We start from the raw sequence: 15,459 nt of genomic DNA on the forward strand, positions 1-15,459 counted from the left end.
GAGCCTCATGGCCAACCTTTCTCACAAGAGTGCGCATTTCCAGGATCTGGAGGGCTGGATAATCCTCCTTGGCAGCCCCTTTCCTAGAGGCCAGAGATGTCATCCTCCTTAAACAAGGTCTTTTCTTCATATAGTTTACAAGACAATTGATGAAATTATAACTTTAATAGTATTAATGTCCACTGCCATTTGCAGACCACTTATAATGTGACAGCTATCAGTTTAGATGCTTTAGGTAAGTTATAGTGAATCCCTATGATGGTAAAATTCTTTCTCATCCAGCTAGGCCTTGTTAAGATGTTTTTCTCTGATTTTGTATGTATGTGTTTTTCCAGTTTTGCAAATACATAAATTGAAGTTTAGAGTGCTTAAGGTATTTGCCCAATTCCTACATCTTTCTTACATTCAAACTTACTTTCTGATACTAACAACCTAATGTGGTAATTGAACCTCCTAAATGTTCTCAATGTTTATTTGAAGAGCTATCAGGAAAATCATCTTCAGTAGTGCTGCCCTGAGCCTATGTGGAGAAAGAGCATGAAGGGCGAGATGCTAATGATGATAAGTAATAAACATAAAATAATTTCCTGTTTCTTTTCTAGAGCAGATTACAACAAACAAGGTGTTTTAAAATTCATAGTCTCATTTTATCCTCTCAGCACAGCTTATATTTGGTCTTTCTAAAGGAAACACTCTGATATGGGTCCATAAAACCACAGTCCTACAGAACTGAAAGATACGAGAGAAATTTTTTCTTTAATGTCTAACATTTCAGAGAGAAATATATTAGCCTAAAGGCCATGGAATTAATAAATTTTTTTTTAATTTAAACAAATGAAGAAGCTGAAGCCAGGAAAATTACCATAACTTGATCAGAGTCATAGAAAGGAATTCTGGCTGCCTGATCGCAGATTTACCTCTTGCTCTTTGCCTCTACCCTACCTCTCAGAAGTAGAGTCAGGTGATATTCTCATTGTTACAGTTACATTTTTTTTTTTCCTGGCATAAGCCAGGGGTGACATATGGGATTCATTTTATGTTCCAACTTGAATCCCTTTGAAATGGTTACCAAAAAGCACTATGTTGACCAGGCTTTTGAATGCACATTAGGGTTTAATGGGACAGAGTGTCATAATTGATTACTGATGTCTGTAGAGGGTTTAGGTTGAGGATAATGGCAGCACTCTCAGTTAAGTCATTGCCACCTCAGACATTTTCTTTTTCTTTTTTTTTTTTTTAAGAATCAAAGAATAAATTATACATCACCATTAACTACTTGTGGTAAATAAATCTTATTAGCGATTAGTAACTACTGGAGATAGGTGAGATTTGAAGAAAAACCTATGGAACTGGCACTTGGGGTTGCTTATAGAGGGCAGGCTCAGCTGGGGAGCTGCAGAGGTGGTAGGTGGGAGTCTGGGCCAGCAGAATGATCAGTGCAGAATGAGTGCCTTGGACATCTATAGCAGAGCTATGGCTAACACCAAGAGGCAGAAAGGATTGAGAAAGCAGAAGTTGGAAGGCACTAGGATGACCAACTGTCCCAGTTTATTTGGGATGAAGGACTTTCAGTTTTAAAACAGACAATCCTGGATGAACTGGGAGGATTAGCCACCCTAGAAAGGCACTGACAAAAATGTTGGATATGTCATAGTTAAAGGGGAACACGCCATTGGTCAGTGTATTAATGAGCTATTGCTATAATGCTACAAAACAAACAACCCCTAATTCTTTGTGGCTTACAACTACAAATATTTCTCTTTTTTGGCTTTGTAGACTTGTTGTAGTTTAGCTGATTAAGGTTGGGCTCAGGTGGGCTCTAGTTTGAGAGCTGACTGCAGTCTCCTCTGTGTGCTTGTTACTCTCTTTGAACTTGAGGTCTTTAGAGCAATTTCTTTTTGCAGAAATAGAGAGGACACAAGGCCAAGACGAACTGTGCAAATGCACTTAAAGCCTTAGCTTGTGTCAAATGCACTAAAGTTCCATTGGCTTAAGCAAGTTGTGTGGCCAGACCCAACACTAATTGGGTGGAGAAATATATTCCATGTTCTCTGGTGCCATATTCTTGCTTGGTCATGTGGCAAAGTGTGTGGATGGGTATTCCTTCTATAAGGATGGAGTGAGGAGTAGGAACAGTATTCAGTCTATGAAGTCAGGAAGTAATTTAAGTGTTCAGACTCCAAGAAATGTATCTGCATTTCCCCAGTGTTGGCATACTAGGTGCCCCATATCTGTTTGACGAATGAATAACTCTAAAACAAGATTTTCTATAAAAAAGTGATACATGTTCCCACTTTTTAAAACAGTCATTTGGCCCCTTTGTCATTAGATATTAGGAGCCTTCTGAGGGCTCTTATAGATCAGATGGCTAAATGGCTGTTAGGAAATCTTTTTTCCTCTGACGTACTGTGATGCCTGGTCAGTGAGAATTTTTTTCCCCCTCAGTGTTTCTTATCCTCCAGGTATGAGGGGTTGGTCTCCTTCCCATAAGAGGAAGACATAATGCCCTGCATATTCCACGGATGGGTGTTAATTGCCCTTGATTTCTTCTGTCCTCTCCAACTCTCTTCCTTGGCACCTCACCCTTCACTGGTCGGCATATTCCTGGCTGTGCCAAAAATATTTCTTGACTTGAAAATGAGGCCTGTGATTTTAAAACTTGTATGTTTCAGAATTAAATGCAGATATTACCGGCACCCTCCCTTCCTCCACCTCTCTGTCCCCATAGTCAGTGTGTGAGTGTGTGTGTGGAGTGGATTTGCTGAAATCATTTTAAATGTTTCTGTGATCCTAGCACTGAATTTCCAGTTTTGGATACTTTTGGATTTTTTTTTTTTTTGATAAGCAGTATAAAAAACAGCTAGATGAAGGAAAAAATACAGGAAAAGTTAGCTTAATATTAGATGATCCTGCATGAAAACCGAGCCTTCTCTGGCACACAAAGGAGTTCAGAAACCTCTCTTTTCCTTAGCAAGCACTCAGGTGTTCTTTTATATTTAGGATCCAAAGTACCCAGGAAAGAGTCACAGAGCACCTTGGGTCAAACCTGGCTTTCAGCTCTGAAGACTTCCAACAAAGAAGTCTGAGATCGTTGCATAGCAGAAGCCACAGTTTCCTTTCAAGCCAGAAAATTTATTCAGAAGCTCAAAACGAAGCCACAGGACTGAACCAGCTGTGCTCCCTGTATAGGCACAGGACACCGCCATTTACTCCTTTTTACACAAAGTTGAAGGAACACAGCTGAACACAGGGGTCTATTCCTATTTAAAAGAAACATGTTTCTGAAGAGTTAGCTATGTCATAAATTTCATCATGTAGAATTGTACTTTTTCACTGACTTCAATAAAACAGTGGAAAAGACTTTCCAAAAAGAAAAAAAGTGTGGCCTCTACATGCTATAATACATGACAGACTGAGAGACTGGGAGGAAATAGGATGTTAGTAACACTTAAAGAAATTACAAATTATAAAGGCTTTAACTGGATGTTGATCCATGGAAGTTGATTTGTGACATATTGCTGACAGGTATTAAAGTCCCAGAATGAAATTGGGGTGGGGTCGACTCAGGGATTTGCCTTCCTTCCATTGAGGTGTTATAGAGTTGTATTTCTCCTTCCTCATGCTGCCTTCCCCTCCTCTTTACCTCTCCTTGTTCTAGACGTACATTGAGAGAAAATTTCCAAGAGCTCTTTTTAGAGCTTCTGACCTTTTTCCTATCCTTAGACCTCGAGGAATATAATGCATTCCTGTCATTACCAGTAACTCACTGTGTCTGATTTTTCACTGGGCTGAATGTCTACAGGGGTTCCTGTATAGTTAGGAAAGATGAACTTCCCTTCCCCCACCTCATGTGATCACTGTTTGTGATAAATTATTTACTATTTTTTTCTACTGTCTCTGTTCTCTGATTAACTTGGTTAGTCACTCTTTATGCCTCAGTTTCTTCCACTGTAAAGTGGATATAGTGATACTTGCTCTACGTAAATGGATGGTAGTTCTGTCTCCTGCACAGCAATTGGAAAAGTGTGGGATGTTGTATGGGTTGTTACAAGGGCTGGGTAGCTATTGGTATTAGGAGTGGGGTGGGGTTAAGGTTGTGAAATTGCCTGCAATGCACAGAACAGTCCCACATAATAACTGGTTGTACCCAAAGTGAGAAGCATTGCAAACAAATATGAACATTCTGTGAAAAGTCTAAAATGGCATGTGAATGCAAAGGGAGTCCATTGCTCATATCACTGTCCCATTATTCCTGAGAGTACTGTGCTGCTGCTTTGAAGAGCTGCTGCTTTGTGATGAGATTGGCTTCAGCTATGCTCTTACCATCTGCAAGAAGGAAACTCTTTCTTGCTATTTATTGTGAGACTGGAGGATTCATCTTCAATTCATCTAAGCCTGCTTAAGAAAATACTACTACTTGTAAATTAATCACCATGGATAAAAATAACTATTCTTAAATGAGCCTTTACTCTTCTGTGGGAACAGAACCATGAAATTTTCATGCTTTAACCTATTTATTCTTCACAGCAAACCCTGAAGAAGATGATAGGATTATCTAGCACAGAGATGAGGAAATTTTGGCTACCAAAGCTCGCAAACTTCATTTTGAATTAAGAACCAGAACTTCAAGGCATGGTGATGGTGGCTCATTGCTTGGGTAATAAAGCGTGATTCCTCTCCTTTCTTTGCTCCCCCTAGCCCTTCTTCTACTAAAAACAAACAACATTAAGCAAACAAACAAGAACACTAAAGTGTGCACTCTTTGATAAAGGCATTCAAGTTTGCCAGTTTAGTTTGCACACTTAGTATTCTTCCCATCTCTGGAGATCACCCACCACACAAGGCATGGGTATGACTGATGTTCCCTGGAGCCATGCAGTGTGGCTTTCCTGGGATTTCTGGATGGTATGACTTGTCTGAAATGTATGAGATCTCCATCCTCTAGCCCCCTTTGATGTACCATGATGATGGGACGCTCCTAGCCATGCTGTAAAGGTTGCTTTTAGGTTGGTCCTGGTTTGGCAGGTGGGGTCAAAATAGCACCTGGCATCTTCATATATTAGGGGTAACATGATCTGTAAACACTCCTTTGAGTGTTTTTGTTCTATGAATTTGTGAAATTTATAAATGTTTGTCTAAACAGAGGAACCATTTTATGTAAAAATCAACTTTAATTAGAAGAATGTATGGTGTCATTATGGTATGGGTTTGTTGAAAGTCCAATCATTGGATTATCATTGTGGGCTGTCATTAAGTAGAACATCATTCTGGATTACAGGAGCAGCTTGAGTCACAGAGCATTTTCTGGGCTTGTTTTCCTTGGAGAGTCAGGCTACCCTCTTGTCTGAAGTAATATTTTTTCAGGGAGTTGCATACGAGCTTATGCCATGTCTGCATTTGTCCATTTTTATTCCAACGAATAAGAAAAGCTGCTTTTTAATCTGTTTAATTCATTTTCACAGATGAGTGCATTTGCAAAAGTGGAGAGCAGAGACATGAGGTAAAATGGAGAGTCCTGACAAAAGCAATTGGCAAACGCACGGTTTACAATAAACGAGAATCTTGGAATTTTATGGCCAAATTATGCAGACTTTTCCATAAAGAGTAAGTCAAAGCAGATCAGATAACTGGCTCACAATTAACAGTGACAAAGAGCAGCATTGTTCCCCTTCTGTGTTGCCCCTTATGTGGGTTCCCCATGGGTGTCCATGGTGGAAAAGACTTTGGACCGTTGGAAAGGAGAGGAGGAATGGACTGTATGTGAAGAGAGGAGGACCACATTGTTCAGCCCCCTTTGAGGACTTCATTCTTGTTGCCTGGCTCCCCAAGTTCCCCTGAATGTGCTGGAGTCAGGGTGCTGCAAAGATACTTAGTTGGACCCTAGCAACTTAAAATGATTAGTTCTGTCATTACCAGAACTTTGGGCAACAATAAAGGGACTCAAGGTCTGGCCCCTACAAGGGAAAATACTCTCTAGTAAAAGGAAGAAAGTCTTATAGTATAATCCCTATGATTTTGCATCTAGAGTTTCAAACAATGATGTGCTTGAGACCTGAAAGACTCAAAGGTGTTCATGTACCCACACAAATGTGTACTTTGGGGGATTTGGCCTAACCTTGATTTGTGAGATTTTGGTCAGTCCAACATTCCAGCCCTGGCCTGGACCTCTGCCTCTGTGTCCTGGTAGGTTTCCACCTGGATCCATTCTGCCTCCTTTCATTTCTGGCGTAACCCTGTTGTTTTCCAGTCCAGAACCCAATGTGGTCCTTGCAAATCAGAGTGCCATATGGAGAGGGAAGGAGGTAACATTGAGCCATCTCATTTGTCCTCACAGCATTCGTTTGAGGTAGGAAAGGACAGGAATTAAAAATGGCATTGTAGAGAGCCTTTACACAGTGAAGCAATAAGAAATCGAGGACCAGCATCAGGGGATGGTGGTTGACTGGGGACAAAAACCCCAGACTTCTAGTGACCTATCTTAGACTGTTGGACTAGATAAAGTAGCTAGCATACAACAGGGAAACAGAAAAGCTCTGTTAATAGTTTAATTTTTTAATTAAAAAAATTGTATAATCAGTAGACCACATCTCAGCTAAAATTAATGGGCAAATAAAACCTTTTTCTCTCTTGGTGGCATTTGTCAGGTCAGATTTTTTTTTTTCCCCCCCAAATATCCTGCTTGGTCAAAAGCATCTGGAAGAGCAGCCAATCCATTTCCCACTGTTTCCCTTTAGTTTTGACAAAATAGACTCACAAACTGAGAATGTGCATGCCACCTCTGAGAACATTATTGCTTGGGTCCCCAAGTCTGCCAGAGCTGCCTTACAACACTGAGCCAGCTCTGTCTGCTCAAGATCAGTGCTCATCTGGGTGCCACAAAGCTCTGCCAGAGGCCAGGGAAGGTTCTTAATACAAATGTCAGGAAACCCAGTCCACCAACCCAGGCTCCATCCCCAAGTACCCAGCTCAAGTATGCTATAAAGATTCCTGGGGTGGAATATTTGCTTGTAGAAATATTGCTGGCACAAAAGACACAGTGCCAAGATTTTAGGATCCTTATATAGCTCATGTCTATTATAATGGTCTTGGATCTCTTCCTCTTGTTACTGTCTCTCCCTAGAAGCCTCTTACATTGAACCTCTTGATGGCAGAACATTGTAATGGAAAGAAACAATCTTTGGACTGGGAGTTCTGACACTTAGGTTCTTTTTGATGGATTTAGTATCTTTTTTCATTGTTAAGCTATTTGTCTGGTAGGGTGAGAGATGTTTTCCTGATTTTATTTTGGGGAATTTCATTCTTAACCAAAAACATTTGTGCTAGCCTCAAGGAACTTCAAATCTAACTTAAGGGAAAAAGTCATACGTCATTATTCTTCAGTTACTTAAGAAATTAATATTTGCAAAATATTAATGGTCAGTGGAAAGGTGGTTTTCTTCCTGCCAAGTTAATCCAATTTCAATGACTTTTTTTTTTCTTTTTTTAAACTCTACTGAATCACCTTGTTTTGTCTTTGTGGCACAGCCATTGTTATTTGTAGGTTTTCAGAGTCAAGGGGACTTGAAGTTTGGTTCTTTTTGCAGATAAGGTCATTTAAGTCCAGATACATTCCTGCATTTGCAGGTGTATAAGATACATCTTTACCTAAATGTATCAAAAACTTGTTATGAGTCATGGTTACTGCCAGAAGGAAGATGTAAATACTGAATTTGCTTTAGAGCAGTTATGTCATTTAAAAAGAAAATGCATTATTTTGTTTATAAAGCTATAGTATAATGCATTTCCAGTAGAAAATTAGAAGTTGAGAGTATATAAAAATATGTAATCTGAAAAAGGTAAGTTTTGAAGAATAGTTGTGGTCATGCATGCAATATCTTATCACTGTTAATAAATATGTGGTGAAAGTACAGAAAATGCCCTCCTTCCCCCAATTCTTCAGTGAAACTATACATACACCCTGCACACAAGCAAATACGTTCAATGACCTTTTAAAATCTGACGTAAATGTGCTTTGCAAACACTGGGGGCCCCTTCAGAAAGAGTCGCTTGTAAACAATTTTCAGAACTGCTAAAAGGATTTCAAAGGTTTTTTTTTTTTTTTTCTCCTTTAACAGAGAAAGCCATGTGAGAAGAGGAGGAGCAGGCGGGGGTGGGCAGTGTCAGAGATAAGAACTACTGCTGCTAGAACCCCACGCCCAGTGGCTGGTTAGTGACTCATGTTGGAGGGCAATTGAGAGAAGCTCAGCTGGTGTCTTAAAAAAAAAAAAAAAGAGTGCAGATCTGCTCTCAGCAAGTAACAGCCTCCACCATTTTAACCTGGGCCAAGTGGGTGGAACTGCCCCTCCCCCAAAGCCCCCACAGTCCTCTGGCTGCCCTTGACTTTTGTTTATTCTGATTTTACCAGCAGAAAACAAGGTCAGGGCACTGGGAGGCAGGATGGGAACCACCCCAGGCTGCACTCTAGGCCCAGATCTGAATGGGAAGTGGGTTATTACTCTCTGAAATGGCTCTCTGGGTTTTCCTTGGCCTGTACAGCCTTTTTTGAACTTGTAAACTTTTTTTCTTTCTTTCTTTCTTTTTAATAACTTGGTTTTGAATTGGCCAGCAGACCTGTCTGTTTGCTCAGCTTGATCTAAATTGGCTTTTGGTTCAAACTTCAGGTGGTTTTTCAGTTTGACTATGTTCCTCTCTCTCCAGGAAGACAAGTTTGCCCCTATTTAGCATTTTTTGCTGACAGAGAGCCAGCAGGCTTGCTGTTTGAATCTACATCTGAATGTACTATATGGCCAAAGAAATAAAATAAAATACAAAATCACTCTTTTTAGATTCATGAAAATTGGTTGCTTTATTTTTGGCCCCAATACTTCTCTGTCATGTTGTTTTACATTTCTCTGGAATTCACTCTTCTGTGGCTCTTTCAGCAAATTCTCTCTGTGTTGCCAGCTTTTATGAACAAATGGGAGACAGTTTGAGTCCTGAATAGAGTGTTCATCCATCACAATACAGTGACGGGAAGCGCTGATAGTGGTTGCACACCCCACACAGATACTACCTTTGGAGGATTGCCTTTTGAAAACAAAATTATCTCTTAATCTCCTAAATCAATCAAACCCCTGCACTTAGTGTGTCAATGATGAACCCAAGTATGCTTCTAATAAAATAATAATTAATCGTTACCGTTCAGATACAGTATTGCATATTAAGATTGGTAACTCAGACCTATCCACAAAATATTCAGGATAAAAGCTGTTAACTCTCCTTCCCTTAAGACAATTCAAGCAATCTTTTTCTTTAAATTTAATTTTGGGATTTTATATTTGATTTCATGTTGATAAACAATTTTGGGAGAACAGAGAGGTTCATAAATATTGTACTTTACAGAATTGCCAGGATAATTGTGGTTAAGTATTGATCTCGCTTGGAAGTTGTACGTGAAACCAGGCGGCATGAGTGGATGGACAAAGAGATACAGTGTAAAAAATTACTGCTATTAAAGAAAAAACCCGGCTTGATGGCAAAATGGCCAAAACAGATTTTATTCAGGAACTTTGGCAATAGGGGAAAAGAAACCTCAGTATAGAACTGAGCTCAAGTCCAAATACAGCCTGGACAAGTGGGGATTTATAGCCAAGGAGCAGGTGGGGTCAGTGGATAGAAAATTACTAAGAGAAAGCATTGGATAGAGGAGGATATTGGTTAAACAGACCTAACAAGATTCTTGAAGGCAGGCCGTGGTGACCAGATATCACCTGGGGAACGGCAGGGGATGAGGAATTTGATCGGATATGAGGATGAAGGGTTCTCTCTAAATTCATTCAGCAGGATTCTTGCTAACATTGAGTGATAGAGGCCCAAGGAGGATGGATGCCAAGACCAAGGCCCAGAGGGTTCAGAAGAGCCTGATTAAAGTTTATTTAAGGAGTTTTGTCACCACAGAGATGTCTGATTATGGCTTTAATTGGGCTAGGCTAGGTATATTGTGGTAAAAAAAAAAAAAAAACAACAACAAAAAACCCAGTTTCTTTCTTGCTGACCTTTGAATGTGGGCAGGAAAGGGGAAAGTTTGTTTACATACTCACTCACAGAACCTAGCTGATAGAATCTTCAACATCTTATAACTGCATTTTCTGGAACAGTCTGCCCCCTTTGGTTATCAGGGTAGGGGAAGAGGCTAGAGAGCTATGCAAATGCTTTTCATTGTCTCACCCAGAAGAGACACTGCCACTTCCTTTCACTGCCCGTTGTCCAGAGCCAATTACATTGTCTCACCTAATTTTAGACATGGGGACTGGGAAGAGTATGGGTGTAGGTGATTACTTCATGAGGATTGCTGTGTGTTCTACATTTACACTTATATGTATATGCAGTACATGTCTTCTGTTTATTTTAGGATCAAGGGCAAGAGAAATATTACAGATATGAAGTAAAAATACAGGGAAATTCTTAAACTGCCTGGGGTGTTTTTTGTTGTAGTTCAAATTGATCATAACTGTTAAAACATATTTCGGGTTTTCCTGTCATGTCTCAGCCTTAACAAACCCGACTGGAAACTGTGAAGACATGGGTTCAATCCCTGGCCTTGCTCAGTGGGTTAAGGATCTGGTGTTGCCATGAGCCATGGTGTAGGTCACAGACACGACTCAGCTCTGGCATGGCTATGGCTGTGATCTCAGGCTTGAAGCTATAGCTCTGGTTCGACCCCTAGCCTGGGAACTTCCATATGCCACAGTGTGGCCCTGAAAAAAAAAAAAAAATTTAAAGTATCCAGCAAAATTGTTATATGGAATTTCCTTACCCTAGGCACAACAGTTCTCAGATATTGAATGTTGAGATTTCCTATTTCTACGAGTTAGTGTCCTTTGGACCTTAGTTCAGAAAACATTTGAAAGAGGAAAACTTAAGAATATTCTTTTCAGAGTATCCCTTTTTTGGAGATGTACTATATGGAGGGATTATGAGCTGATCCTGGGGGCTCCATTAGCCCAGCAGTAGTGCTTTTGGCCAGATGAATATGTATACATGTATGTATGTATATGTTTTTATGTATGTGTATACAGCTGACCCTTGAACAATGCAGAGATTGGGGCACCAACCCTCCTTGTGGTAAAAATCCCCCATAAAATTTACAGGCAGCCTTTCACACCCAGTTCCTCTACACCTGCAGATTCAAACAATTCTAGATCCTGTAGTACTGGGGCATTTACTATTGAAAAAAATTCATATATAAGTGGACCTATGCAGTTCAAACCTGTGTTGTGCAAGGGTCAATTATATGTATGTATATGTTATATATATGTGTATGTGTGTGTACATATAAAATTAAATGTGTGTAGGTAGATTGTGCTTCCTGCAAGATAGCATAGGCCCTGTGACTCCTGTGTTGTTTACCCTAGTTCATTTCCTAATTTTATGTTATCTGATGGGACTCCTGGACTTGTTACCCCCTGTGGAAATGAGTGAGGAAACCTTCTCCATAGAGCCCTTTCACTAGCACACATTGGAAGTATATAAAAGAAACTGGTTGCCTTTTAGAAGTTTCCTAGCAAACAATAGGGAGATTTACTAGTTATTTCAGAGAAATGAGTGAATAAATTGGACATGCAGTGCAAGCTATGCTAACTCTGGCAGTGTTGGACATTTAAAAGGTCACAAAAGCCTCTGTTATGGCGAAAGGAAAATTGCAATTATGTAAATAGGGGGTTTCACTATATTACTTCTGTTAATCTCTTATCCCCAAAGGAGTAAATGGTTTTAGTGTATGGTGTACACATAGCACAGAACCATTAAGTATATAAAAGCAGTATTTAGTGGGAGAAATAGAAGAGTCTAATTTAATTTAAAACTGATGCATCATGGGGAGCATCTAGCTTTTCAATATCAGGCTTCAGAGCCATGAAGTAGAGCAGATAAAGTTCCCCTGCTGCATGGGAAGCAGTGTGGCCCACTCATATGGTGAGCCCTCGAAAACTGCAGGGCAGTGTACGTGTTATGGTGTGTCTGCAGCCAGACTATTTTCTCTTTAACTAAAACACACGACTGGGAACAGAAAATTTTTGGTGTCCACCTGTCAAGTCAGTTAGAATTATCTAGTTTGCTGAGCAGCTGAACCAAATTTTACAAACTCGATCTCTTTTGGGGTCCTAGATTCCTTCCCGGCATGCTGATTTTCAAGCTGGTGCCCATTATGCTGCTCATATTAAAATGCTATGAAAGCAAAGCATTTTGTGTTGAGTAGTTGAGCAAACTCTATTATACAGTAATTATACTATCAGTATAGAATCTAATTTTATATGGAGGAGGGGGTTTTAACCAAATGAAAAACTAACGAACAGAATTTTTTCATTATCACTAGGGGATGGTAAAATTGCAGAACTATGCTAACTTGAGAGGCTATTTTTAAGCCTATTTCTACCAAATAAAATTAACTCCAATTTTGCTGGTTTTTAACAAAATTCAGCTACTATAACAATGAAGGTAAATTCCAAAGGGTGGCCTCTATTTGCTGCTTATTGAGCAGGTAAAAATGTCTCTGTCAGTGACCAATCAGAGGCACACTTGCTCCATTACCCATGCTGTTTTAAGCATCACTGAGACAGTAGTCTCAGGTTACCAGTGAGTAGAACCACCTCAGATGTAATTCTTGCTGACAGTGGGGTTGTTGGAAGATGAGGGAGGGGGGAAGGGAAGACCTAGTTAGCTGTAGTAGTAACCGAGATACTCAAGTTACTTATGAAGTAATAAGACTGGTTATAACATTTATGGGATTTAATTAAATACTTATTATTAAATGCCTACCATGTGCAGGGCATCTGTAAGGAACTATGGTTGAGTTAAAAGTAGGGTGTGCACTTGGGGAATATATAATTTACTGAATGTCAGTTGTATAGTTGGTTGCTATATAAATATTATGAATTAAAGTAATTACAAAGAAAGGGATTATCTAGTATGTGGATTACCCAGGCTCTTTATTGCTCCTTTCCCTCTGACTGCTTTATAGCTCACATCTACCTCCTCAGGGAGAAGGATGAAAAAGTAAATGGAAACAAAACACAAAAGCTCCTTTGCTGCTTGTTAGCAAATCTGGAAAATTGGGTAGTTTGGAGTAAGAAAATATTCTAGACACTAAGAATTAGACACTAAGCAGTTTTTTTTTTTTTTTTTTGGCCTCTATAACCAACTTTTATTTGACAATCAGGAGTTAGTTCTCATCCACGTTAACTGTCTGTAGATTTTTGAAAGTGGTGACAGGTACATAGGTGACCAATGTATAGAGCTTGTTTGGCGAGTCTTCATCTTCATTACGTTTTCTGGACAACCGCACACGGATTCGGTATGGGACATTCCTTATTCCTTTGGCCCAGACGGCTTTGTTGAGCCTGGTGTCGATGCGCACATCCGGAGTTCCCATCTCCTTCATGGCAAATTTACGGATTTCTTTGAGTGCCCGAGGGGCACGCTTCTTAAAACCCACGCCATGGATGCGCTTGTGAATGTTGATCGTGTACTCCCTGGTTACCACCTCCTTGATGGCGGACCGGCCCTTCTTCTCGCCACCCTTCTTTGCGGGAGCCATTTTCCCTGGCCCTGGTTGGAAAGCACTAAGCAGTTTTTGTTGTTTGATGCTTATTGACAGATAATGTATATATTCATTTGCTATACATACTACCTATGTACAAAATCTTTCATATATACAAATATATGGATATTAGAATATACATTACACATCCTGCACATGCTCAGGGTCCTTTGTGCGGGTAATGTCTACATTCTGTTCCAGCAAAAGCAAGAGAAAAAGCAAATCCAATAGTCAGGTTTCAGTCTGCATTTTCACAGGAAAGGACTGTCATTTGAGGCTCTACACTTGAACGCAGGGTCAACTCTATGAGCCTATGATCCTTCTGTGCAATGTGTGGCTTGCACAATAAAACATATTTGTGGGAAGATTTTCACTTATTTAATGAGTATTAATGCATTAATATACAGGGAGAACCTCAACCAAAAAAAAAAATCTTCATAATAAATTCATATCAGAAACTGGCTGAACTCATTTGCTACATTGTCATTCTCTGACACACATCAGTGGTTGTGCATCTTCTTCCAAGAAATATGTCATTTTTTACTGACATCATTTATAGCGGGTTCTACTTTTCTTTTTCAAACTTGAAGAGAAACTCTACTTCCAGTAGGAGTTCTAGCTTCCTAGTTGGCCAGAATCTCAAGAGGAAAGGGGGTACCCTGGGAAGAGGGTCAAGAAAAAGGGGAGGTTGCTGTTTCTTATCCTTTCCTTCTATATTGAATGTCCACATCCCCTTAGAGGGAATTCGGCAAGTCTTGCAGCCCAGGGCTCCTCCCTTCAAAATTTGATCCTCTTATCTTAATCCAGTAGTTTCCAGTCTTTTGGGATATGAATGATAGCACTTTTCATTTCATCCTAAGAACATTCATGAACTCTTATGTGATACCACGTTTCAGGTTTTTATCATCCTTTAAAGTCATGATCCTAGAGAAAGACCCTCCTCCTCCCCATACCCAGGAAAGTTATGGGAAAGATCCTTATTAATTTGGGAATCCATTAATTCCTTAAACCTCAGGTTTAGCCCTCTGGGCAAGATCAGCCCCATCTAAACCACATGGAATGGGCCCTTGACAGAAAAGAACAGTTTTATAACCAGAATAATAGGATGGTGAGCTGGCAGAAAAAATAAATGTCTCCCCATATTTATAAAAATACTTTGAAAAATCATGTAGCAATATACAAATATATATCATCAATTTCATCCTTTTGTTTTGCTGTAGATTTAAAATAATGCTTAAATAATCAAGTAATTTGTTAACAAATGCAGTGTGCATGTTAGCATTGTGTTCTAATTCACCAGTTTTTAAAAAATTATTATTATTTTTAATACTTATTTCCCCAATACAATTTTTTTCTACTGTACAGCATGGTGACCCAGTTACACACACATGTACACATTCTATTTTCACATATTATCATGCTCCATCATAAATGACTAGACATAGTTCCCAGTGCTGCACAGCAGGATCTCATTGCTAATCCATTCCAAAGGCAATAGTTTGTATCTATTAACCCCAAACTCCCCAACCAACCTACTCCCTTCTCCTCCCTCTTGGCAACCACAAGTCTATTCTGCAAGTCCATGATTTTCTTTTCTGTGGAAAGGTTCATTTGTGCCTTATATTAGATTCCAGATAAATGTGATATCATATGGTGTTTATCTTTCTCTTTCTGAATTACTTCACTTAGTATGAGAGTCTCTAGTTCCATACATGTTGCTGCAAATGGGATATGAATGATAGCTTTTTGATGGCTGAGTAGTATTCCATCATGTATATATACCGCCACTTCCTAATCTAATCATCTGTTGATGGACATTTGGGTTGTTTCCATGTCTTGGCTATTGTGAATAGAGCTGCAGTGAACATGCAGGTGCACGTGTC

General features: G+C 39.6%; 1 protein-coding gene and 1 long non-coding RNA gene across 3 annotated transcripts in view; one reads left to right on the plus strand and one right to left on the minus strand.

The window, feature by feature from the left end:
- LOC125130885 (uncharacterized) overlaps nucleotides 1-15,459 on the plus strand; it is a 544,324-nt gene that overhangs the window by 173,828 nt on the left and 355,037 nt on the right. The gene's annotated exons all lie outside the window — the stretch shown is intronic.
- Nucleotides 13,166-13,596, minus strand: LOC125130884 (60S ribosomal protein L31-like). The gene has a single exon (XM_047786775.1). The coding sequence runs from the start codon at nucleotides 13,571-13,573 to the stop codon at nucleotides 13,199-13,201; it is 375 nt and encodes a 124-aa protein (XP_047642731.1). The 5' UTR covers nucleotides 13,574-13,596; the 3' UTR covers nucleotides 13,166-13,198.

The sequence above is a fragment of the Phacochoerus africanus genome, chromosome 1, assembly GCF_016906955.1.
Source record: "Phacochoerus africanus isolate WHEZ1 chromosome 1, ROS_Pafr_v1, whole genome shotgun sequence".
Taxonomy (NCBI): domain Eukaryota; kingdom Metazoa; phylum Chordata; class Mammalia; order Artiodactyla; family Suidae; genus Phacochoerus; species Phacochoerus africanus.

Bases quoted from the DNA above. Each gene is read 5' to 3' on its own strand.
- LOC125130884 (XM_047786775.1), bottom strand. From the start codon at position 13,573: ATGGCTCCCGCAAAGAAGGGTGGCGAGAAGAAGGGCCGGTCCGCCATC.